Here is a 25,671-nt window from a genome sequence, read left to right on the forward strand (position 1 = left end):
GGCCTTAAAAGCTTCCAGGGATGGGGCGTCCACCACCTCTCTGGGCAACCTGTTCCAATGTCTCACCACCCTCATGGTGAAGAACTCTTCCTAATGACCAGTCTGAATCGTCCCATCTCTAGTTTTAATCCATTCCCTCTAGTCCTACCATTACCCGACATCCTAAAAAGTCCCTCCCCAGCTTTCCTGTAGGCCCCCTTAGTTAAATATTATCTTTATACCTCACTTTAGAAGTTTTTTTTTAGTCTAAAGATACCCAGCAATCACTGAATGTTAGGCACACTAAAATACTTAACTGATTTCTCTAAAATGTTGCTAAAAAGCTATCCTGGATTTGAAAAAAAATTAAAGCCCTAAGATGCAACGCGGTGTGCCCAAGCCTATGCTTTTTTCTTTTAAAAGCTGACAAAAGGCTCTGTAATGCACTTCTCTGGAGCGCACCTAATTCCTGCTCCTCGGGCAGGTGAGGTGGGTGGGACGGAGAGGGAAGAGGCGGGAGTCTCCTACATGACAACTTCTTGCAGTGAAGAAGCTGCAGAGTTATTGCACGGGTCCCTACGGTGTAATTACCGCGCTTTGCGCCAGAGCGGAGAGAAAAGCAGCGACTGCGCTCACTCCGCGGCCGCAGCACGGCGTCCTCCTGCACAGGGTGGGGAACAGGAGCTGCCCAAGGGAAAACGCCTCCCAGGAGACGGTCTGAAACAAGTCTTACACAGCTCCCAACCTTTCTGCTCTGCAGGTCCGTCAGCACTGGGAAATACGACCCCCACTATAATTAATAGCGTTTGTGGGGTCTTGGGGTTGGGGCTTGTTTGGTTGTTTTGGTTTGTTTGGTCGTTTTGTTTTTTTAATCAAGTGTTAATTTTTTTATTTTTAAAAAAACCCCATGTTTTAAAAGGTTGTCCTGTAATGTTATAAAATAGAAAGCACACATCCTGCTCCATGCGGGATTTAACTGATTAAGTACACTTCGCTTGACTGGCTTTAAAAGCCATGGCTGAGGAGCAACGCAGAGCTGCATTTACCAATTCAACATACGTACTAGATTGGCCAATCCAAAATACATGGAGGACCTTTGCAAATGGGGTTTTTGCATTAAATTCACACAATGTAAAGCTCACAGTTCTATGTCCAAAAGGCAAAAATGCTCTGGGCAGCAGCTCACGAGCCTGCAGTCCATTGCACATGCCAATCTCTGAGTGAAATCAACGGTGATTTTCTTGCATAAGGAATCAGGTTCTCAAATAGAAGCCTGCGTCACTAAAGTAGAAATAAAAATACATATATCTTTGTTAATATATAGATATATTCCTAACATATGTATATTTATTAATATATATATTTGGAGGAGTTAAAGGAACGATTTATATAAAGACTTTCAAAATACAAGTGCACCAATCTACCCGTAAAATTCAGAAGCTTGTAGACAGGCTGCACGCAAACTATAAAAACTGCGTATTACAAAATCAGTGCTGTATATACAAAACGATACCGCAAATCCACTCCGTGGTAGCAAAAAAACCCAACCCCCAAAACTCCTGCTTCTATTACCATGCTCACTCATTCCTGTACCTGTGGTGGACATGGACATGGGACCAATTAATTCTGCCCTGGAAAGCAATTGCCTGAACGTTACAAGTAGAAATGGGCGGATTGTTGCTTTAGGTACAAAGCTTCATACATTGTGTCTTAACAGAATTTTTTCTCTTTGAAGCTATTAAATGGTCACATGCTGTAGTCTACGGATGTTTATTTTAATCAAGATCTAACTAGAGAAACTCAGCATTAGAGCTGGATTTAGAAGCGAGCTGAGAGAACTACACTAGACCAGGAAAAAAGGTCTAAATTTATTAATTCAAGCTTTTCAGGGCCCCACTAAGATTTTTTTTCCCTTTCTTTAAGGGGCCATATCTTGGGGATATATTTCAGAATTAATTGTGAGATTTTAAAGCACACCTTTAATTTTTCCAGTAGCTCCATCGATACACGCTCTTATTACGTACCAAATGGGGCTCTTGCGGTTTGGCTTAATCCTCTTGTCAAGTGGACTAATAAGGCACTTGGTGCACAGCGAGAGAGGCCGCGCTAACAGCTATTTCATGTTACGTCCTACGCAATGGCATGTCATGCGGCAATAGCCAGCCAGCCCTTAAGCTTTTTTATTTGGTGCTAATTCTCAGCGTTGAGTAGCACTTTGGGTACTGCTCTACTGCCTTTAGAACCCTAAACCTGAAATATGTGCAGAGGCCACAGCAAAACCACTTCTCACCCTGCCTGGCTTGCGTTACTCCTAGAGCCTCGGCGGACCCAGGGAAGAGACATCTATTTCACTCAACATTATTAACGTGCTTGGACTCATAAAATTACAGACACCGGGATTAGAAAGGAGAGCAAAGTTATCCGTCAAAATAATGTTTCTAAGCGTTTTAAAAACGAGTGGAAACATTTTATAACAGTCCTGATCCAATTCCTTTCCTCGCAGGGTCAACTAGAGCTTTCAGCTGACTTACCAGTGTTCAAGGACATCAGTCAGTTTTAGGAAAAAGTACAGTTCCCATTTCCAATAAAGGAACAAAGAGCCTAGCACAAATAAATGGACTTGTAAGCTTTCATAAACGCTACAAATTTGCCCCGTTTTAGCTGACAACGTTTATCATGACAAATAGAGGGAAGAACAAGGCAGCTGCTGGAAACACTAATAGTGTTTTTCTTACTACGAAAAGACAGGAGATCCTGGCACAGGGGCCAAACTAATCACCAAAGAACAGCATGAGTCTTTGACTTACTTCATTATACTTGAGGAGTGGAAAAAGCTTTCCAATTCCTGACCCTACTCGTAAACCTGCCCTAATGAAACAAATAAACCCACACTATAGGATTTGCAGCAGAAAACACAAACCCCAGGGCTTTCCTCGCCTACGTTGCAATTGCTCTTTTCTTTTTTTTTTTCCTTCTAGCAAACACGTGAGGAAGAATTTGTGTTATGGAATTGTTATTTTACCCATTAATTGGTTCAAGAGTCTGTCTATACAGGATCATACAGGTCTTTCAGATAACCGAGACATGTGTTCCTACAGCCTGACATGAATTTCCTTCTACACGCACATGCATTTTTCGTTTCACCTTATGGCAGCTGCACATCCTAGCAGATGAAAGGCATTGCTGAGGTACCAACATCACCACCACATCAAAGGAACCTGTGTGACTGCATCGAGCCTGGTTTGCTCATTGCATATCCAGATTTCCAATGGTGTTTCCTCAAGTCTCATTACGATGAATTCTCTGTAAATGCACTGCTGTAACGCAGGAATCCACCCAGGCGGCCTGTCTCCCAGCCAGCCACTGCACACAGTTTGACTCGCGACCTGATTGTCTACAACTGTCTGATGGCAAGACAAACAAAAATTATTGACACTATTACTTTCAGCATGTTATGAAGTCAATTTTGGCAGAAAACTATCAGCAATATATTCTGCAATTATTACATTGAAGTGACTAACTGGTAAAGTCAGCTAACACAGGTATTACTTCCCAAGCTTTCAGAATATATAATTGCAAACAAGTGTCACACTTGGATCAAAACAACAAGTGCTTTTCAGCTCTGTCCTGAAAGCTTGGTAGGTTTTTTGCTCTTCCCCAAAAGAAAGCCAAAACACAAATGACTGTGGCTTTTGGATCTTAAGGAAATTCCTTACTGGATCTCAAAACCAGACTGTTAGAACCACAGCCCCAGAGCGATCCCACAACCAGGGCACAGCTCTGCTGACTGTAACAGCAGCTACAGCGTGGCCATGTCACCTCCATACTCCTTGGGGAGTTTTGCCAGTATGAGGAACCAGTCAAAGACCAATGCACGGCCTTCCTTGTGCTGTAGAGGGAATGCGGCAGGCTAGATCTGTCCCAGAACATTTGCGTATTTCTAACACGCACATTTCTAGGAGCAAACCACAGTGCTGCACAGACAGGTGACACAGACATTATCAGACGAGGCAAGTACTGCTCAAGGCTGACAAACAGCCCCATGCAGTCAAACGAAACAGATGACGTGAATTGCCCACAATTTTTAAATAACTATTAACAACTATACGCCCAGTTATTAAGACAAAGGAAAAAATACTTGTCCTGTCATCGCTTTGAGTATGTTTTGCCAGTGCTTTTATTTGGGCCCCCTCTCAGGGTTGGGATCCTGCTTCCTATAGAGGGAGGTCGAGCTTTGGCTCCTGAAGGACCCGGTTTCCTTAAATACTGGCCACCTATTTTGCCTGTGAAGAGAAAATACAGATCATTATTCAAGCACATCTAGTCCCAGTCTTGAATTTTATCTACCATTTTCATTCTCAAGATATATTAAGTCTAAATGACCGATACCAGCAACTAAAAGTTGGCAGCATTCAGGCTGAGGTGCGTCTCATACCAGCAGCGGTAGAACTAAATAGTCAGGGTTCCCCTTCCTATGTCTCGGAAATCGGTCCGGAGTTTTAGCTTTACCCAGGCAGGATTTCAGCTCCTCCTGACTATGCTTCCAAATTCTAAGCAGCAGCTAACTATCTAGTATTCTCATTAGCAAGCAGGAATAGCAAGGCCGAAGACAGACAGACAGACAGATGTGATTGTAGGTCCAGTTGAAGACTGTAAACTGTTGAGTTTCACTGCATTCACTTGTGACAGCTGAAAGAGACAGTTCAACAGCTCTTTCCAGGAACTTGGAGTAGTTGTGAAACACAGATATGAGCAAGTACCAAACAGAGGAGCTTAACTCTAGCAACGACGTGAACACGCAGCAGACTAATGAACCCTGAAAAAAGTCCGAAAGAGGAATGGGTTTGGATGTTACTGGCCAAAAGAGTTTTGGTGCTGCAGGCAGTGAAAATAGTTTGTTTGCTTAACTTCTGTGTTCAGGAAATAAAAGGATTTTGCATGTGCTTCATAAATAAATAAATAAAGACAACTGTTAAAGAAACACCTGACATCAGCATCAATTTCTCTTTGCGGGTGAAAAAGCTGCACAATCATAAATTCTGCCTAGCTCCTGAGTCTGAATTGAAAAGGAAAAGCAGTACACAGCACTAACTATTCCATTCCTCTTGTAATTAGGATTAGATTAGCATCCTCTGATTAGACATTAAAAGCTAAATCAGGCTCTCAGTTCTCTGTGTCAGCGCTCAGGAGCTTTCCAGAATGTTAACTGTTTTGTATCATCGCTGATTGTTCTGTTCACAGTCATACAGAAATAAGACTGAACTGATCAAATTATCAAATCTGCCAGTCCCCCCAATCAACTGAGCTAATGCCCTCATTCCGAAATCACTGTTACGGAACGGTTTTGAGAATTTGCTCCCCAAGTATCCTGTAGTCTGTACCAGCAGAAGAAATACCCGTTAGGTTACACACATGCAGAAAGTGTGTTGAACAAGCAATTAAGAGCCCTCTTGCTTTCAAGGATGAAATACTTTTCTTAAGTAAAGGCAACAGAGTAAAACCCATAATCATCATTATCATAAAATAGTGTCTTACCAGGTTGCACCAGGAGAGTTTTATTTATTGTGGATAACTTCCGTTGGTTCATTTTACAGCCATCGTTGCCCATTAGGTGAGACTTCCAGGCCTAAAGCCAGTTAAAAAGAAGGGATATCACAAAACCCGCAAAATTAGCCGATCTTTTATCTATGTATGCACATATACTTTTTAAAACACTGGGAAAATGAGAGCTGTAAATAGATTTTATAGCAGTAGCATTTTAATCTGTTCACTCATAAAGGCATGAACACCTTATGACTTAACAAGTGGAATAGAAATTAATATATCAATTTTTTAAATATAACTTAAAAGGTACATCACAATAAAAAAAATCCATTCAGACGCTAGAAATTAAAAGCAAGTGACATTCATTTTGCTTTTTAAATTTTCTTAATTAACAACTGAGTTCAAATCAGGAAAACACAATGTACAAATAACACAGAAAATCTTTTCAACTATACATTAAACTGAAAAAGCGTGGGCATGACTACGACGTTATGGTAATAGTTAAGGCATTCAGCAACCTGAAGGAGCAGGAGCTGCTATTACAAGAAAACATGACAGCCTCTTCAAACTAGAAGCTACGTGAAGTCTCTTACAAGAATAATTTGTGCAGAAGCAAGAAAAAAAAATAATCCTCAAATCCAAACAACACAGACATTTCTCAACAAACCTTTCAGACTTGGTTACAATATTTTCTGAGCTCCTCACGCTGGGCAAAGTAAAAAGGATTTGGAAAAAACTTCATTTTGAGAATACTCAACGTCCCATTGCAAGGGAGAAAATGACAGAGATTACACGTCAGCCATTGACATTTCACTGGATCTAATACTCAGTACGGAGTTGTTGGCTGCCTCCTGGACAGACTTTTTCAGAAGATTAAATAATACACAGAACTACTTGAATATGATCATAAGGTAGTGTTAGTTGATTCACACAAAAGACGGAAACAGATATTTTAAGTATTTTTCTGAACAAATCACTTTTTATATAATACCAACATATATTTCCAATTGCCAAAAGCACATTTTGGAGCTGGCGCGTCAGAGATTTCATAGCATTAGGCAGTGACAGGGAACAGCGTGTAGCAAGTAGAGAGAGGCCATCCCAACTCTCGTGACCATTATAACAGTTCTTGCTTAATTTCTTCATGTCAATTTTTTCTTATACTCAAAATCCACATCATCTTAATCCTGGATGCCCTGTTGGATGTGCTCAGTCTTGCTGCAGTATTTTAAGCTGCAACATGTCAGCCCTAGGGTTTGGAGTGCCAAGTGAACTCACAGACTCTGGTAGTAGTTGGGAATCTGGAAAGCTGGCAGGTGTACATCTGCCTCTGAAGGAGGAGAAAGGCTGACACCGAGCAGCCTGTAGCCCTGTGGTTCCCATATACACCCTTGAGGGTAGAAGACCCAGGTTCAAAGATGGTCCCCAGCGTGTGGGACAGACACTACAGACCCCGGGCAATAATCCAGGCAAGTTCTTAAATCATTGGGCATAAGCCAGTGTTAGAAGAGGACACGAATTCAGTCCCAGTGACATAACAACGTCAGACCAATCTAGAAGGCAGTCTTACCTCCTCTCCCGCTGGAAAGTTGTCATGGCACAATGGGCAATGGTTTGCCACATTTTCTGGTTTGGCAGCTGAAATTATTAGAAAAAATAACATAAGAATAGCAAAGACAAGGTAATTTCAAGTACAAGAGAACTTGCACAACAAAGAGCATAAAACTATCCCGTGGCTAAGCCAGCTCCTACCCTTTTAACTGCTCTCCAAAAAGCCCCATGTTTAATCATCTACATCGAAACAAGATCAAAAGGAATGACAGGGCTTAATCCACAAGGATGTGGTTTCTGTTCTCTTCACTTGTCCTCCCCACAGTGCATTCACAGAAGTGAAGCATTTCAAGCACTGGGAAACTCAGGCACTTATTCCAGAAGTGTTGCATCCTGAGGATTTACTTCTACGTCTAAATCCACAGTGCAGTACCTCAATAGAAGCGCTCTGACTTCCCAAAGACACACAGTATTTAAAAGTCTGACTGACCTGACTCTTGAAATTCAACCTTCCCGTTCAAAACTACTCACGATTGCAAGTCTTGCTCTTAATATGTTTGGGCAACTCATCTTTTGGAAGGGCCTCACTGCATCGTTGACATCTCCCAAAGCTGTCCTTTTTATCACAATCAGTCAACAAGTGCTCTGTCAGGCTTGCTATTTCCACCACCTGCAACAGAGCAAGAGGTACCCAAGAAGATTTGTACTGTACCGAGTAAATAAGGATAGTATTTCTAAAACTGATTATGTGATTTTTTGGAAGTTAAATCTCACTTTCCAAAATGACAAAGGGAAAATGAAATTTTAATCCCATTATTAATACAATTTATAATGCTGCTCTTTTCAAAAAGCACTACCCAAGATCACACAGTTGTGTTCAGAATTCATCTACGTTGGCATTAAATATCTTATAGCACCTTAAAACCAGAATAACAACAGTTAACGTCTTGTAGTATCTCTAGAAAGTTTATGTCTAACCTGTTTGCAGTGCTCACATCTGGTCAACATAGGGCAGTGTTTCCAGTAATGGAGATCCAGTCCTTCCTCTGTGAAGGATTCGTCCCTTTCACCACAAAAAATACATAAGCTAGGAAAAAAAATACAAATATCACTAACATCACAGAGTGAAATGGATCAACCCTGTTTCTTCTCTTAGGAACTATTCTGAAAAATAGCTATCATCTTGGTACACCTTATTTTCCCTATACAGTGCTGACCTTAGGATAGAGCGTGAACAGACACTATTATATAATTTATGGTAAATGCAACTACAAAGCATTTGTTCATACAGAAAGACATAATTCTACAAAAGCACGGAGAACAGCTTGCTGAGACTGGCTTTCATGGCTCCAGATTTTTCAAATGCTTTCTCTATGACCTTGTCCTGCAATACACGTGGAAGCTGCAATATGTCTTTGCCTTATTTTATACCGGCAGCTGAACATTAAACTCTGGAAATTTCTTATCCCACAAGCAACAGCTCAGAAAACAAGTTCAAGGCCACGCCATCCAAGAACTTAAAAAAATCAACATCTAGGATTGCCTGGTGATATTTCGAAATCTGTTAGAAAAGACTTTATTTTTCATTCTTTAAATGCTGAAGGTATTAGCTTTGATCTACTGGAAAAATTTTACTGATGTTATTCGCTTGCAGGTTATACTAAGTGCTTAAGGTGATTAGAAGCTGCTCATCTAACTTACTTATCCAAGTAATTTGCAACAGAGTAATGATCATCTGGAATCTCCGCTGCTGCAGTCTGTGGGCTTTCATTTACCTGGTAATCTGTAAAAAGAGAACTATTAAAACCAAGATCACATTTTAATTTGTTTTTGTGCATGCTTAGAAACACTGTTTCTCTGGATCTTAACAGCAAAAAATCCTAACAGAAGCGTACCATTGCCATATTGGTAAACAAGCACCGACAGACAACATACCTGGAGGCAGCCGGGAAGCTATTGCTTTAGTCATCTACACCAGTAAAATATTATAGTGGGTATTTTTACTTGTAGTAGATGATCTACCTCAGGTTGGGGAGAAATCTAAAGCTGTTTCAAGCCAAGACACACTCAATTCTTAGGAGAAATTAACTGGTTATCTGATGGCAAATTTTCTTCCGTGAATGTAATGGTTACCTCAGCCAATCTGAAGCACTCTGGCATGCCTTGAACTGAGATAATTCAATAATCCACTAAGCATCTACAGTGTTTCAAAGACATCTTGAAATATTTCTACATTCCTTAATACTATTCGAAATTACCTACCTTGATACTTTGGCTTCTGAAAATCAGATTCTTTCTCCTATCGAACAAAGAAATTTAAGTCAGAAATTTGCTTAATGACAGCGATGCTCGCCAGGGAGAAAGAGAACAGATTACACCCCAATTTTTCTCCGGAATTAAAAGCTTAGAAGCAGAGCCAATGCATTACAACGTTTGTGCCTCTGGTCCTACAGCAAATCTCTCAGGCATCGAGACAGAGATCTTCTGAGGGTGGAAAACAGCCCTATTTCCTGGCACGGGGGTAGCTGACTGCTGTTCTAAGGTTCAGATATGAAACTTCATGGAAGCGCAGCACAGTGTGCTTCCGGGGGCCTTGACGCACTCAGTACAGCTCCTATACTCTAGCTGACCCAGAAACACTTCGACGTGTAGAAACACTCTCACATTTACCTTAAGAACGACAAAGCTGTTATAAAAAAGAATCCAAATTCTATACTCTGTTAGGAAAAACAACGCCCAGATTTTAAGCTAGACTGCTGAGGGTGACACTCAGTTAGTGTATGTCATGGAGCCTCTCTCTCTCTTTCTTTTTTCCCTTTTTCTTTTTTTTATTTTTTGTTGAGAAACAGTAATGTTAATTATCTAAGCCTGTGATGCCTGAGGAAAAAACAGATTTAAAAAAATAAAAATCAAAACCAAAACACCCTAACCTTTCCAGCTTGAACAACTTCTTGCATCTCCGTTAGAGCTGCCAGCTGTCCTTGCAGAACTTTTGTTTCTTCCTTCTTCTGTTTCTCTGTTTCTTTTGTTGCTGCCTTTTTCTGCGTCTGTCAAGAAATACTCTTTCAATTACAAAAGTTTTTGAACCATCTGTAATATAGCAGAGATTCCAAAGCACATCAGCATAGAATAAATATCCTGCTTGCTTAAATGATTGGTCTGTTACAGTAAAACGCCTCCCTCCTCCCAAACTCCTCTGTACTAACCTGAAAGAAAGACACACCACTTCCTCTGCGATTACTGCTTCCAAGGCTAGCCAGCATAAAATGGTATTTTCCAAAATGATTGTGTATTATTTCAGAAGTACCATCTCCGTATTCTTTGTAGGCTTTATTTGGAAGAGTGTGCATATGTAATAAACCGAACACCAGCTTTTCACACTAAGTAATGTTAACAACACACCTTAAGATACTCTGCTACATGTGTCATTCCACGTCTACAGCTATGAAATCAGTACGTTGCTCAGTGGAATGCAATGTTTAAAGTAGCTACATGTGTTCTAGTATCTTATTACGTACCTTAATTTCAGCTTCAGAAAGTTTACCATCTATTTTAGTAAATCCATCAAAGAGTGTTTTATAGAGAACAGTCTTGCGAATGCTGGCATCATCGGGAGGAAGATATTCCAGTATAGCAGTCCTGTGCTTCTTGTACATATCAAAGATAATCCGCAACGCTACATCACGAACTTCATAAACTCTGTGTTCCAAAGCTCCTGTTGCAAACTGAAAAGAAAAAAACAAAATTATGCCTCTCGTTTCCCATGGGTTTTTTAAGGACTTAGTTATTAGCCTTTGACAATTATTTCACTGCAGCAGGAAAAATCTTTACACAGACAGGTTTTTCCAAATGGTTTTTGACCCAGTGATTCTTTCTTTCTGTATTGGCATCTTGCTTCCTCTTAAAGTTGTGTGTTGCACCTCCAAGAGGCTCATAAATTCTCTTTAGTAATTCATGAAGCACTCCAAAACAGACAGACAGGCCTTAATAAAACAGCAACAAAAAAAAGGCTCCGTGTGCTGTAAACTCAGACTCCTACCTTCATGACATTGCCGACAGTAAACCCAGAGTTTTCTGTTCCCATGTCTTTCAAGAGGCATTCCACTAATTCCACTTGACTCATTGCTAGATGTGTTGGGGAGTTCGGTTTTAACGGTTGAACCAAATGAACTGGAACAATCTGAAGAGGTTTAACTTCACTACACAGTGCCATTTCCTACAAACATACAGAGAGCCAGGGTGCATTTAGGAATGCTAAATGAGGAAAGGTAACTGTCTTTGCAAAGTAGAGTTATTCTAAGTTACTTACAACAAGTTAAGTAAAATGAAATAAACCTTCTATAAGAAGTAGCTGCTGCTTTATTACTTTAGCAGCCAGCAGTTGCTTGCAAAGGCTTTAAGGAGAAGATTATACAGATGTTTGGTCTTGCTTTTGGCGTCCAAGAGAAAGCTACCGAGAAATCGATAAAATCTTCAGACATACTCAGATGAGCTATACAACTGGACTGTAAGAAATATTTCAAGAACTCCATCTCAAACTGAACTGTATGAGGAGGAGGTAGATGAGAAGTGTCACAAAGGATACAAAGTCTTGACAATGCATCAAGATGGATTTCAGAGTGTTTCAGAAGACATATGCCATCTTAGAATTTCTCACTGTATATTGCAATGAGCCCTAAGGGCTAAATTCTGCTGTTATTCAAAGCTCAAAGTTTATTTCTTTGCAGGCAGCAGAATGTTTAACAACCGAAAGCAGCCCTCCTCCCCGCTCCTGTCAGCAGAGAGACACTCAAGCAGATGATGGTGTCCCACGGTCCCTCCTCCTGAGGGCCAGATGCAGTTGTAACCGGGCTGGCTGCTCTGCTTTGGGTACACTTATTTCTAGAAGTACATGGCACCTTCCCTAGGGAGCTGCTTATTCTGGCAGTGCATCGTCTATTAACAGCCACACAAAATAAACACATTTTCCTTCTCCGCAGGCCATGTACTGTCTACAAAAATACATTTGTAACCATGTTCTGATTTCCTTTCTCATTCAATTACAAAATCTATTATAAACAAGCCAAGCAGTAGTAATAAAGTAACCTGTCACCTTTGGGGTCCCAGTAACACACCAGATCATTTCACACAATAACCCTGTTAAAATTTTAGTTCCGTCTACAGTGAAAGGAAAGTCTTTGCCCTCCACGTGTGGATGCAAGCAAGGGTAAGCAACCCAGAGCCAGTAACTCACTGGGGACTGAATTAACGCATTTCCACGCAGAACTACTGTTCTTTTTTAATAAATTCTACTGGAAAACAGAGCCCGTAATCCTCTAGCAGCTATTCACAGCTGCTCCTTGTCAGCATTGAGCAAGGAATGGCCTGCGTATTTAAAAACGGACATCTTCTTTATGGCTTTTCCTAAGTTGACTGTCAAAAACGCAACCAAATCGCAACCCAGCTGAGGAGTATGCTGTACCTTCTTGCTCTCGGCTCTGCAGATCACTTGCAACTAAGAAGAAGAACACAAGAGTTACACCTTTCCTGCATCTGCAGCAGCTGCTGACACCCCACACTGTCCCCACAACAAAGGTGACAACACACTGCTAGAAAAAACACTGCAAAGATACCAAGTTGGTGCTACCACTTTGCCTGCCATATAATGCATAATCCTTTACAGCAGCAAACTCTGGAGTTGAAAACAAGCCTGATTAGGCGTTATCCACCTGTAAGCTCTGTGACATTCTTAATGCAAATCAAACCGTAATTTGAAGAGAAACACCTACCTGAATAAAGTTAGAAGCCAGAAGGCGAAGACGGGATGAAGAGTCTCCTGTTCTAGAAAGCAAATTTGGAAGCGTTTTTTCCACACAATGAGAAGTTTCTAGTTTTCCTAGTTTATGTTTTGGTATATATTGCGTAATGATCATTTTTAAAAGTTTCAGGGAAGCTTGAAAAACCTAAGTTAAAAAGAAAAAGGAACCACTGAATAAAAACACCACACAGATGCCTGTTTTCAGACAATATTGTAAAATCTTTTCTGTAGTTCAGAATTACAGTAACACTCTTAATGGAAGCTACTTCAGATACATGTTTTCCAGAAAACATGTCGCTAGGGCTTAGGTGAAAGGCTTCAGAATTTGTTTTATAAAGGGTAACACAGCTCTTGATTTTTTTTATTTTCTTCTTCTTTAAGGCTTATTTGAAGCCTAAGTCTCCTTAGGCTACCTGTAGACCCTCAAGTTGGAAACTAAAAGTTACTTCATTACCGAATTTCAACTTTAAAAGAAAACAAAAACAAAAACCACAAGGCTCAATCGCACTACACATTTACTGCATCAGCAGTTGTTTCTCAAGCTCATTACTCAGCCCAGGACAGAATTTTCCATGCTGCTGAATGCCAGACATTGCCCAGTCCTTGATCCTAACTAAAAGCTGACATTCCAGTTGGTTTGGGGCTTCTTTTGTTTTGGGTTTTTTTTTTTTTTTTAAAAAAACAAACTTACTCAATAGTTTTACAAACTATTTGTTCAAAGTATCTTAACCACATGGTTCTATAAGTTTGGCTGCTCGTTCTTCACCAAAGCGTTTCTTATGAAACATATCACAACTTACTGAAGACACTATGTCTTTGATGGCTCTCCTCACAAGAAAAACGGCAGCCCTCAGCATGTTCTTTAAATCATCCTTTGGAGTGTTTACTGATATTTCCACCAGCTTCTTATATACAGCTAGTAACGCATCTTCTCGATACGACCAAGTTTTGGAATATGCTCCTGAAACCTGAACACAGAACAAGTTTAACTCTTAAAAAGTCAATACTGATATTTCATTATTCATTCAACATTTATATACAGAAACAACCTCAAAAGAACATATGAGCTTAAGCATGAAATCCCTAGGTGTTTCCTGCAGGAATCTGGCATTTATTAAAAGAGTCTCCTCCTTCTGCACATTTTTTTTAAAAAGGATGAGTAAAATGGATTAACAAGTCAGGCTCAAGGAACCATTTCAGACACAGTAACCGTTTCTCTCCTTACAAAAGACCATTCACAGTGGCAAGTTATGGGTATTCTGGTACGATCTGTATGCTAAAGCAGGCTACCAGACACTATGAGCTTAGTAGCTCATTAAGTAATTACTCATAAAAGCCACAGCATCATATAAACATTGAAAACAGGCACCCATATTTCCCAGATTGAATTTTAAATCTCAGATTTTTAAGTAACAGCTCTGAACATGTAAAAATCGTATCAGTAGGTCTTTGTTGACAAAGCGCGTATCAAATCAACTCAACGCAGATCAAAATAATCTATGTGTTTATTTTGTTGTTCTTTACCAAAGCTTCTCCAAAAACTTCAATAGCAGGGCTGGCCTCCCTCAGTGCCTTCTCAGTCAGTGGTTCTGGTTCCCCAGTGATGCCGTTTCTTGGCGTATCACTGATACCCTCGGCAGTCACCTGTGGCTCAAGGTACGCAACTGCTTCATCAGGCTGCTTACAGATAGCTGGAAGAGGTCTCTCATCATAAGGTAAGAATTCAACCTAAGAAAGAAGATAAAATTTGCTATTCTAGAAATGACTTAGATGTGAAGTTGTTTCACCATTAATTGGATTAACCTCAACGCATCCCCCCCCACCCCGTCAAAGCAGTATTGCTTTACAATTCAGTACAGATGTTGAAGTTCCCCTAATAACATCGTAAAGAAATGGAATCAGTGCCTGTGAATAAAACTTTTTTCTTGTCTATTGAATACAATAAAACACACATAAAATGCCTTTTGTAGAAGTACACACGACTACAAAAGAGATCACCTGCTGATAGGAAGCCAGCAAGTCAAAAAGCTTTACTTGTTAAATTATTTCATGTCAGTATCTTGTTAAGAGAGAATTCTACTGCCATTAGCGTCAATGCAAGTCTTCCTTAGCTTTGACAAAAGCTGGAAAAGCAAAACCTAAAGATCAAGCTAACTACCTCTCTTTAGACATGAAACCAGCTCTTACCCACAGCCACATTCCAACAAATTCCCTTGCTGCTGTAGATTCATCATCTCTAAGAAGATTTATTAAGCCATTAATGGAGCAAGCAGAATTCTGCCGCCACTACATTGGCCGTGTGACCCCAATTAGTCATTTAATGTCTATTTGCTTCTATTCGTCTATTTGTAAATCAGGTGTAACGCCCTTTTGCCTCAACTTCAATGAACATTTGTAAAGCTTCCAAAGAAATTCAGGAAAGAGAAAGACCAATGCCAATTATTAGATGGGCACTGCTCAGCAACACAGTCAGCTTCAGATACTACACAAACCATGAGAATAACCACCAAAGACCTTGTTTTGGAAGGCTGAATACAAGATCATTTGCTGTGATAGATTTCTGCAGTGACAGAGGTACATACACTACTCGCATTTTCTTTGAGAAACACTTCCCCAGAGGGTGTGGGATGAGTCACAGGAGGAGGAGACTGATGGGGAACAAGGGGCTCGGCAGAAGGGGGATCTGCTGACTTCTCTTCCAGCAAAGGCTCTGGCTTCCTTGGCTCTCCTTTCTGCAGTTCTGTGCGCTCAGGAGGAGGTGAATTTGCAGCTTTTGTGCGCTGAGGATTGTCAGTATAAATCATAGGCTCCAAAGGCAATTCAGGTGGTTTTCGAACCTGAGAAAGAAGATTTTGTAAAGTGAGGTTAACAATGTACTAAAATCACAGTTAATACCGCTACAACTCTGACGGCCAACAAGATTCTACTGCTTTCAAGTAAATTTCAGACTTCATTTACAGACGTAATCTTTTCCACTGGATGCAGCTTTATGAAACAATCAGAAAATAATTCTGTGTGGATGTGTATGGGGAGAGATTATAAAGCTTCCCATTCTGAGAACAATATAAAACTATAAAACTATATTTTATCACATTAATTCTGTATGGTTAGCCACAATGCCAGCATAAGCCTGTTATGCCCCTTCAAAATACGAGAAAGTATCTTCTGAATCTGCATTGGGTAGCCCTGAAATTATGCAGAACAGTCAGGATTCCAATGTCATTTGCTTGAGACCTTAACAGTTTAATGTAGTTTAATTTATGGAGAACTAAGTATGTTCCTAAAGTGCCACGTGCAAGTCTTTGGTTAGGGAAATCCACAATCCAAACAGAAAACTTAAAATCCATATGTAATTGTCATAAAATACCCGTGCAACAAGTCTTACTCCATGAATTTATTTTGGTTGCTCTACCTTTTCTATTCACAACAACTGCATGACAAAGCCTCCTGAATCAGGAATAACTGTACTGACCATCAGCTCTGCATCCAGCAGGTCGTGGAGCTCCAGTTGCTGATACACCTTCAGGCGGTACGCTTCCATTTGCTGTTTCTTCTTTTTAGCAAGATCATAATCCTCTTTCTCTACAGCGTAGCGCTTCTCTACCTCATACCGTCCAAGTCGCTCCCCTACCTAGAGATGGTATAACAAGCTAGCTTGGAATCACATTATTGTACATTAAGTATACATTTCAGTATTTCCAGACAAGTTATTAAATCAAGCTACCAGATTTTAAAATTGCTATTTTGAAAATACACTGGAAATCATTATGATTCCACAGGAACGCCAGGGTCCCTGATGGACAACTGAAACACCATTTGGCTTAAGAGACAAACAGTCTTTCAACAATACCTTCTGCAAGTCTGCAATAGCTTGTTTGAGTTTCTTGGCATAATCGTAGTGTTCATGATGGACGGCTTCGCGCTTCTTCTCATCCAGTCTACGTATTATCTGGGCAACTTCTGGATCCTGGTACATGTCAAAAGCCAAATCATCCAGAGGTGAAATGGAGTCAGGTTTCCTGAAGATATAAAATGGATAAAATAAACTTTCAGCTAATCCAAAATAGACCAGGCTGAGCATACGTCTTCTCTTTTCACTAGCAGGGAACCAACAAAATATAGAGATAAGAACTACTTTAGACTGAGTAGATGTTTTGCCAGGATACATGCAAAAGAACGTCCTTACCCAAGGTAAGTTCCATCCAAGGCAGGATCATCTGATTTAATTCCTAAGTAGTGATCTATCAGCTTCTCTCTGGAAGACTTTGTAGGGGAGGAAAAAATATCTTAATGCACGTTCATCAAGTGTGTGTTAAGGACAGAAATTCTGACTTGCCACAATCAACAAACACTACGCAGTTATAATACTTCTGTTTTGGGACATATTGAAACAAGAGAATTTGGAGAGGCTGAAAGTGCGAATGTTCCAATTGATTATGTTTTATTTTTTGTATCCACAAATTAGGATCAATTTTTGCAAGCTTTCTTGCTTCAAGATAACATAAAAAAAGTAAAATAAAAATCAATACATGGCAACTCTGCTACAGCACAAAACTAGCAGAAGAAAGATGCACTCCATTACCCCAAGAACCCTTTAACCGAACATGTGTAGCAACAGTAACAAGACAAGGATGCTTTGCACTTACAGTATTATTGCTGTCATTACTGTAGTCTGCTGGATCTCCAATAATGTTTATAGCTACTAGGGCAACCTGGGATAGATTTAAAGAAAAAGTAAACGCATAAGGTCATTATTTTTTCCATAACTTATGAAAACTGAAACAAAAACGTTGGAACAAAAAAATCGTACCAAAAAAAAAAAGGGGCTTGTGGTCTCCAGGGTGGTATGGAAGCAAAGAAAAGCACTAAGTGCTAAATATACTTCATGCTTCATTAAAAATTTATTACCAAATCTACAGACCACATCCCACAGTCATCAGTTGTTCCCTTTTCTGGTCTGGGATGGAGGTGAAAAGAGTCGCTGCAGAACTGAGGCAGATATTTGCTTTTTCTCTATCAGGATGGCTGTACAACACCTCCATTTAATACCACATCAGATCCTAGAGACCAAAAGTGGCTTTCTAGCGACCGCAGAGCTGTTCGCGGAGGAAGTACTTTGTCTTCAGCACAGAGCCTGCTGTGCAGTCTAAAACTCAGAATGAAAGGCAGTAATGGAATGTGCACTTGACTCGTTTGCTCTGGATAAGTTGCATACGCTTGGTCATGATTCCAAGTCACTTATAACCTCTTATTTGTATTTTCTGTTTTGAAAGAAAACAAAAATAATCCCAGGAGCTTTCAACCAACATTTTTAGCTTCTACAAATCAAGGGAGCAGATTTCTATGCCTGTTCTGATATACTAAAACTTCGTCTAGCTTACCAAGTAAGGACTTTTAAGTCAACTTACCTGACCATATAAGTTATATTTATTGACATAATTTTTATGGAAAATCAGCTTCAGGTACTGGCCAACTGCATCCATATACACAGATTTTAACTCTCGTGCTTTGAAATCAGTCTTTTCATTGTCCGAGAGGGGGACATAACTGAGAAGGAAAATGTAACAAGTAAGCAGGGGAAACGTACAAATACATAGCTGCATTTTTGCTCCTGAGGTTGGTACATTGATAAGGATTAAAACTCCCTCATAACTGAAACAACACGTGCTGTCATCTGACGAGAGCGTTCATCTGCATCGCGCCTCTTACACCTACGTCTTCAGCTTTGTTACAGATCTAAGCAAGCACGGAATGTCTTTACTGCTTGCAGCACGGCGTATCAATGTTGCATGCAAAGCATAATGAATATTATTTCCTCCTGAAGCCTTTCTGATTAAGGTAATAAACCCATTTAGAGCTTTCTGACTTACCCTAGTCTGTGAAACCTCTCTGACTGATAAGGAGCAAAGTATTCAGGCAAGCTTTCACTGATGTAGAACTCAATTTTGCTTGAAATCATGTACTGGTGAGCAAGCAACTGCAGTTTTCGTATTCGACATCTCTCCACCAACTGCAGAACAATTTCCTGTGGATACTGACAGAGTCTGAAAACATACACAATTTCTGAATCATCTTTTGAAACATGACTTCACTTTCAACTTGAGTAACATTTAGTTAGGAAACTTTCCAAAGTTACTATAGTTTAATTCAGCATTACAAATACTGTAAAAAGAAACCTGAGAGTAGAGTAGAAACACTCTTTTCTTCATTGCATGCACGTGTATGTTGAAGTGCCCCATACATATCTAGGGGATGTGCTGAGAAGACTGGATTTTTAATGCTAAGCCAAAGCAGTTGCAAACTCCAGGAAGACTGACAGTAATAAAAATAGTTCCCTTTTTTTTCTTTTTAAAGGACTTTATTTAAGTGCAATGTGATGCCTTTAGGTGGTAACCAAGGTGCTTTTTCCCTCAGGATAGGGATTCCGTGGGATTAAAGTAACTCTTTTGGTTTTCTAATCAGTTTGGTTTGGGATGCTGTAAACTCCTCTGACCATGCATGGTACATCTCTCGCTCATTTTAAACTCAGTGTTTCAGAGCTGTGCACACTCCTCCCACTCGCGGTACCTGGGCGATCGCCATCCGTTCACTGTCGGTGCATGAACCATCAGCTCTTTCGCACTGAAGCCATCTTCGTGTCCTGATGAACTAACAACTACAAAACCGATCTTGTGTGGCATCCTGCAGAGGTGAGCGAGTCAAAGCAATGATGTTCCAAGCTTAAACTTATCCCTGGAAGGACAATAAAAGAACAGTGAAACGCTACAGTCAAAGAATTAAATCCTGTGGTCCGTCAAGTCAGTAGACAATGAATACAACTATAAATGTTCTTTAATATTGGCAATATAAACCACACCATGTTCTTATGCTGAGCGTTTTATTAGTACTTAGTGAAATGAGGGTTTGGCTAACTTGTGTAGCAGTTTGCCAATAAACTCAATTAAATCTGCTAATCCAAGACAGAGCCTGAAACTATTTGAGTTCCAAAAAGACGCACAGGAGTGACCTGTACTGCCCTGCGTGTGCTTGAGAAGGAAAAACCCAAACAGACTCGGGCTGCTGACAGGGACGGCAACAACGGGCAGGACAAGCGCCAGCCAAAGACCACTGCTACCCGCCCTCATGCCGTGGTGATACTATGGCATTAACGCCGGTCCCCCCTCTCCTCCCCCGGGCCCAGCCCCACCGCTTCGCCTCAGGAGGTGGCCTCAGGAGGTGGCCTCAGGAGGCGGCCTCAGGAGGCGGCCTCAGGAGGCGGCCTCAGGAGGCGGCCTCAGGAGGCGGCCTCAGGAGGCGGCAGCAGGCCGCGGCGGCGCCCGGAGGGATCATGGCGCCAGCTCGGGAGAACGGCCGAACCGCAGACACAGCCGCCCGAAACGGCGGAGGCTGGCGGGGACCTCGGGGGAGGCTGGCCCGGGCGGAGGGGAGAGAAAGGGAGGAGATGGAGTCGAGGGGTAGCGCCGAGCCGGGCCCCACTTGCCTCACTGCGGCCCCATCGCCGGGTCTCATGGCAACGCTGCGCCCGCCGCCGCGCATGCGCGCGCGCCTGCCCCGCTCCGCCCCGCCCCTGAGGGCGCATGCGCGGCCCGGCGGCGGGAGCGATGGCGGAGGGGCTGCGGCCGTTCCGGCTGCGTGGGCGCGGAGGCCCGCAGAAGTTCGGTGTGGCGGCCGGGAGCCTGCGCGGGCTCCTGCGGAAGGGCTGCCGGCTGCTGCAGGTGCGGGCCGAGGGCCGCGGCGAGGGGCCGGCGAGGCGGCCCCGGCGGTCGCTCACCCGGCCGGCCCTCGGGGGGGGCAGGTTCCCTTGGCAGGCAGCCGGCTCTGCCTCTACGAGGACGGGACGGAGCTGACCGAGAGCTACTTCCGCGCCCTGCCGCCGCAGACGGAGCTGGTGCTGCTGGGCCCCGGGGAGAGCTGGCGGGGATGTGAGTGCGGCGGGGCCGGGCCTACGGGGGGCGGATTGGGAGCTGGAGAGGGACTTTTTACAGGGGCACGTAGCGGTAGGATTAGGGGTAACGGCTATATAATAATAATACATTACTTAGTTTAACGTTTAAGAGAAATATCACGGCTCGAAGCTGCCAAAGGAAGCTCATGTTTTCCAGGCTTGAACTACAGAGCCCCCTGCAGTGCTGCCTCCAGCTCTGGGGTCCCCATCAGAAGGACACGGAGCTGCTGGAGCGGGGCCAGAGGAGGCCCCGGAGATGCTGGGGGGGCTGGAGCCCCTCTGCTGGGAGGACAGGCTGAGAGAGCTGGGGGGGTTCAGCCTGGAGAAGAGAAGGCTCCGGGGAGACCTTCCAGCCCCTTCCAGTCCCTAAAGGGGCTCCAGGAAAGCTGGGGAGGGACTCTGGAGCAGGGAGGGGAGTCATGGGACGAGGGGGAACAGTTTTACACTGAAAGAGGGGAGATTGAGACGAGATCTGGGGAAGAAATTCTTTGCTGTGAGGGTGGTGAGCCCCTGGCCCAGGTTGCCCAGAGAAGCTGTGGCTGCCCCATCCCTGGAGGGGTTCAAGGCCAGGTTGGCCGGGGCTTGGAGCAACCTGGGCTGGTGGGAGGTGTCCCCGCCAGATGGTCTTTAAGGCCCCTTCCAACCCAAACCATCCTATGATTCTACTGGTGTAAGGGGGACAACCGGCAGTGGGGGGGCAGCGCCCAGGCCTGTCCACGTCCCCTCAGCCCACCCAAACCACAGGTGCCAGCGACATCGAGCAGTTCCTGGCCGCCTTTTCCAGCCAGAGAGATGCTGTGGTGGAGGCAGCGCGGAAGCTGCTCTCGGATGAGCGAGCCCCCAGGAGGCAGAAGCTGCTGGCGGATCTCATCCACAACCTGAGCGAAAACATCCTGGCCGAGGAGAGGGGGGATGACGAGAAATGGTTTGAAGGTGCGTTCTGTCGCCCGCAGGGGTAGCAGGTCTCAGCCTGTTCAAGAGAGTCGCTTCTGTCAGCTCTGCTGTCCTTACAGAAAAGTAGTTTAAAAATCTGCGAGTCCTTCTGGCTGCTGGGATTTGGTACTTGATCAGGGGATTAGTTATCGCTTAAATTAGAATGCATTTTTAAGTTTCTTTAAAATACATGCATCTTTAGTATCAGAAAATGTGAAAAAAACCCCAGTGTTCTTCTTGCTCTATCCAAGATTGCTCTGGACTACAATTTTCCCCATTAACATAGGTCTGCATTTACAATCTTTTAACTCTTTGCTAATAGTATATTGATAATTCCAATGTATCAGCCAGCTAACCTTTCTTTATGCTTTCTTTATACTTTCTTTGCAAGTTCCCCCTCGCGTTCCCAAATCCTTGTTGCAGTTCTTTTGTTTCAGTTTTCTTTTCACAATCTCTTAGTGTTCTGTGCGTGCACGTTAACGAGAAACATTTAAGAACTATAATACCAGTTACTGCTCTCACAGCAAATGGTCTGCAGGGTCCTTTTAAGTGCTAAGAGCAGGGTAGGCTTGAACCAGTAAAATAAAAATGTGAAAGAAAAAACGGCTGTGCATACTGAGTTTGTGAAAAGAAGGGATAAATACCCAGCTAGGCAGAAGCACAGCACTAGAAGTACCGAGTTACAACACAATCTAACTCCCTTTAGGTCTAGAGTCTCGTTTTAAGAATAAATCAAGCTACATGCGATACAGCTGTGAAAGCAGAATACGAAGCTACATGAAAGAGGTAAAAGTTTCTGTTAAGTAACTTATTTTCGAGCTTCTAGTAAAAATAATTCTGTGACCATATATATATATAAAAAATGCTTTTACAATGCAACATACTGATTATAGAAAAGAGCCTCAGGCTGCGACAGGCACCAAGGAATGATTGTTGGGGTTTTTTTCCCCTTGTAGGTTAGTAGTTTTATTTCAAATGTTCATCCTACAGCAAGAGATGCATATAAAGGGATAATTGACCTGATGTCAGACAAACTGAAATCCGTGAAGTATAACGGATGCTACTTTGACAGAAGAGAGGAGGAGGCAGCCCGCCTGTGCACTACGGAGGGATGGTTCTCTTGTCAGGTAAGTTCAGCCTGTTCTAAAGCAGAGGGTCTTGGTTCCAACAAGCGGTGGCACGGCTTGCAATGACACGAGAGGAAGGAAACAGCTACCTGGATGCTGCATAGAGCAGTATCAAGCTTGGCGGGGTGATGTCGTAGCATTTGTGGTCTATTGTTGGTTAGTGGTAGCAAGCGGAAGGACCACGCTGGGGCGAGGAGCAGCACGCCATTCATTGCAGACGTCTTGTTTTCCAGGGGCCCTTTGACAGAGATGACTGCCCGTGTAAGCATTCTATCAACCCCTACAGCAACAGGGAAAGCAGAATCCTCTTCAGTACCTGGAATCTCGATCACATGTACGTACAAAGCATTAATCCAAACTCACCTGTTTCACGCCCTTCGACTCAGGCAGGAAAGGCACAGCCATTAAGTCTTTAGGCCCCACACCGTGCAGTCAGCTCCGCTATGAACAGTGCCTTGTGATAAAAGATGCTCAGGTGCTGCAGCTGTTTCTGATAACGTAAAATCCTGAAGTCAGATTATAATGCCATCTCTCGTTATCTGCTTTGCTTCTGTTCAGATTTGCTTTGTATGGGAACACGCCCCCCTCCTCACCACATTATCCTTTGCGAAGACTCCTCTCTGGCAAAAACCCATTTTCAGACATTGTGTGCTTGTGAAGCAAACAGAATGTGCTAAACTAATTTCCTCAGGAAAAAAATATTAATCATAAACCTAGTTATGGTGAAAGAATTCAAATTCCACCTGGCTCTAAAAGGAAGATGGAGACTTATTATGAAAAAACTTTTGATGGCAATATTGTTTTCTCTTTTGTGTATTGAAGAATAGAGAAGAAACGTGCTGTTGTCCCAGAACTGGCAGAAGCTGTCAAAACACGAGATGGAAGAGAAGTGAACTGGGAATACTTCTATCAGCTGCTGTTTACCGTGCATAATTTAAAACTTGTACATATTGCTTGCCATAAGAAAACCAATCATAATCTCAGCTGTGACAAAACGAAAATTTACAGAAAAGGGAAGCAAAACCACAAGATTTCATAGTGCTATCTCTGGAAGTGCCTTCTGCTTTTTTCAAAAATCACATCACGTGGTATCATTTTTAAATAGCTCTAGTTTCTTAAACAAAAGCTTATTTAGGAGTCCCTGGCAAAAGAGACTTGCTAAGTGATTCAATCTCACAACACATACATTCAGATCATGCCTAATTCTACTCTCCCGCCTTCTCACTTACTACGAGCCTTCCTCAGATCATGCTGTGTTCAGTGTGATAAAATACAGCTGTGAGTCAGAGTATAAAAATAAGGCCAGATGCTGATTATGCCCTATGATCTCTTTCTTGCCATAACAAATGTAGGCCCAAAACTCACAGTGCACAGAAACAAAACTCAGGTGAAATGTTTCTTAAAAGACGATCTCAGGGCGCTTGTAGATTCACATTTCTCAAAGCCAAACAAAGCATACTTTAGAAGAACGATTTTGCTCTGTGCCTTTTCCAGGCAGCCAACCGCTATATTTCAGGTATGGCAAAGGACGATGCAGTGACGCAGCCACTGGCTCTTCTGTGCCAAAATATCTGTGCTCATCTGTCCCATTTGCTGCTGCTTTCAATCTGCGTCTCCTAGAAGGAAGAGCAAGGCCAGGGCATATCTTTGCTTTTACCACCTTTGTTCTCTGACAGCTTTCCCATTGATTTCCCTCTCCTTTCAAACACTTTCTGCCTCTTTAGCTTGAGTTTGCTTGAAGCAATACAAGCAGTGTTACTGTATAATAATCATGTTTACCTGCTGCTTTAGAGAATATTGCTTTTGTAAAACACTTCCTACCTCAGGTAACAAAATACAAATAGATCCATTTTTACTTGATTTTTTTAAGAAAATATCAGCCGATAGCAACTGAACTTTTAGAGACTGTAAGTGTAAACAACATGATTTTTTTTTTTTTAATAAAAAAAATGACCACCATCTTTCTGTGTGTGTATGTGGAGGCAGAGGTGCACGACTGGTTAATGAGGTGTAATACAGCATGGCCAACACAGACCAGAAAGACTGAGCAGAGGGAAACGTGTTTATGAATGGAGCGCTGGCTTCTTACTGCTGTGTAAATAACATCACTCCTCTCTAGGGAAGAGCTGTTTTCCCCCATGTCGCTGGTCCTCTTCCTTACCCGGGCAAATCCAGTAGTCCACACAGCGTTCTGTTAAGATAGTATTGCTGCGTGAGCCGTAACTTACCTCAGTCTTAGAACTGCAGGAGCTTTGTACAGAGTATTGATTTACTTTAAACAACAAACTCAATTCCCCTCCCAAACATTTCAATATGAAAAGTAAGTAGGTACATTTTAAATACAGAATTTCTAACACCAATGCATTGAGTTGATCCTTCCAGATTGCTTTACTGAATATACGTCATCAGTAACTAAGATGGAAACGCAGACTACACTGTTTTGACATTGGGGACGGCATCACAGCTAAGATTCTGATGACAAACACAATGTCATCTGTATGGCACACTTCCTACAAACTGAAAATCACCATTCTGCACAGTGCTGAAACTAAAATGACTGACTGTGTGCGAAGACATATTTGCTAGAAAGAGATGGTAGCAAATATGGCATTTAAGAAAAGCTGGGGGACCTACTTCAAGATGGAGTTGTGCTGAAAACCGTGAATATGCTATTAAAAAATTAGATTTTTCTGTGTTACAGAATTAGAGTGAAAAGGAGCCAAGAAATATCGTTGACAGAAACAATGTATCAGCTGGAGTGGAAATGTGAATAAATTAACATGTCATGCATATAC

The 25,671-nt window shown here is 42.2% G+C and overlaps 2 protein-coding genes across 5 annotated transcripts; one reads left to right on the forward strand and one right to left on the reverse strand.

Annotated features, from left to right (window-relative positions):
- Positions 1-1,716: 1,716 nt before the first annotated feature.
- CEP104 (centrosomal protein 104) lies at positions 1,717-20,434 on the reverse strand. 2 transcript variants are annotated; one of them, XM_074560433.1, is made up of 22 exons: positions 20,352-20,434; positions 19,439-19,603; positions 18,742-18,915; positions 18,280-18,418; positions 17,518-17,583; positions 17,058-17,134; positions 16,722-16,890; positions 16,344-16,502; positions 15,454-15,708; positions 14,396-14,599; positions 13,672-13,839; positions 12,843-13,016; positions 11,114-11,290; positions 10,593-10,799; positions 10,005-10,121; positions 9,337-9,373; positions 8,776-8,857; positions 8,053-8,161; positions 7,606-7,744; positions 7,094-7,161; positions 5,515-5,605; positions 1,717-4,262 (listed from the first exon to the last, which is right to left on the reverse strand). In XM_074560433.1, the coding sequence occupies exons 2-22, from the start codon at positions 19,549-19,551 to the stop codon at positions 4,126-4,128; spliced, it is 2,862 nt and encodes a 953-aa protein (XP_074416534.1). In that variant the 5' UTR covers positions 19,552-19,603; positions 20,352-20,434; the 3' UTR covers positions 1,717-4,125. The 2 variants fall into 2 exon arrangements, with proteins under 2 accessions (XP_074416534.1, XP_074416536.1); XM_074560435.1 differs by lacking the exon at positions 1,717-4,262 and adding an exon at positions 6,191-6,229.
- On the forward strand, positions 20,154-25,671 carry DFFB (DNA fragmentation factor subunit beta). 3 transcript variants are annotated; one of them, XM_074560444.1, is made up of 7 exons: positions 20,154-20,586; positions 20,667-20,793; positions 21,568-21,749; positions 22,456-22,535; positions 22,706-22,876; positions 23,110-23,210; positions 23,699-25,671. In XM_074560444.1, exons 1-7 carry the CDS (start codon positions 20,199-20,201, stop codon positions 23,913-23,915), a joined length of 1,266 nt encoding a protein of 421 aa, XP_074416545.1. In that variant the 5' UTR covers positions 20,154-20,198; the 3' UTR covers positions 23,916-25,671. The 3 variants fall into 3 exon arrangements, with proteins under 3 accessions (XP_074416545.1, XP_074416544.1, XP_074416546.1); XM_074560445.1 differs by having other exon boundaries at positions 20,447-20,586; positions 21,561-21,749; positions 23,699-25,580; XM_074560443.1 differs by having other exon boundaries at positions 20,154-20,793; positions 21,561-21,749.

This window comes from Larus michahellis, chromosome 16, assembly GCF_964199755.1.
Source record: "Larus michahellis chromosome 16, bLarMic1.1, whole genome shotgun sequence".
NCBI classification, from domain to species: Eukaryota; Metazoa; Chordata; class Aves; order Charadriiformes; family Laridae; genus Larus; species Larus michahellis.

Coding starts and splice junctions, on each gene's coding strand:
- CEP104 (XM_074560433.1), bottom strand. CDS start 19,551: ATGCCACACAAGATCGGTTTTGTAGTTGTTAGTTCATCAGGACACGAA. Junction 17,584..18,279: donor AATATAACTTATATGGTCAG/GTAAGTTGACTT, acceptor AATCTATCCCAG/GTTGCCCTAGTAGCTATAAA. Junction 5,606..7,093: donor ACTTTCCAGCGGGAGAGGAG/GTAAGACTGCCT, acceptor AACTGGCTTTAG/GCCTGGAAGTCTCACCTAAT.
- DFFB (XM_074560443.1), top strand. CDS start 20,199: ATGGCGCCAGCTCGGGAGAACGGCCGAACCGCAGACACAGCCGCCCGA. Junction 20,794..21,560: donor CGGGGAGAGCTGGCGGGGAT/GTGAGTGCGGCG, acceptor CCCAAACCACAG/GTGCCAGCGACATCGAGCAG. Junction 22,536..22,705: donor TACGAAGCTACATGAAAGAG/GTAAAAGTTTCT, acceptor TTCCCCTTGTAG/GTTAGTAGTTTTATTTCAAA.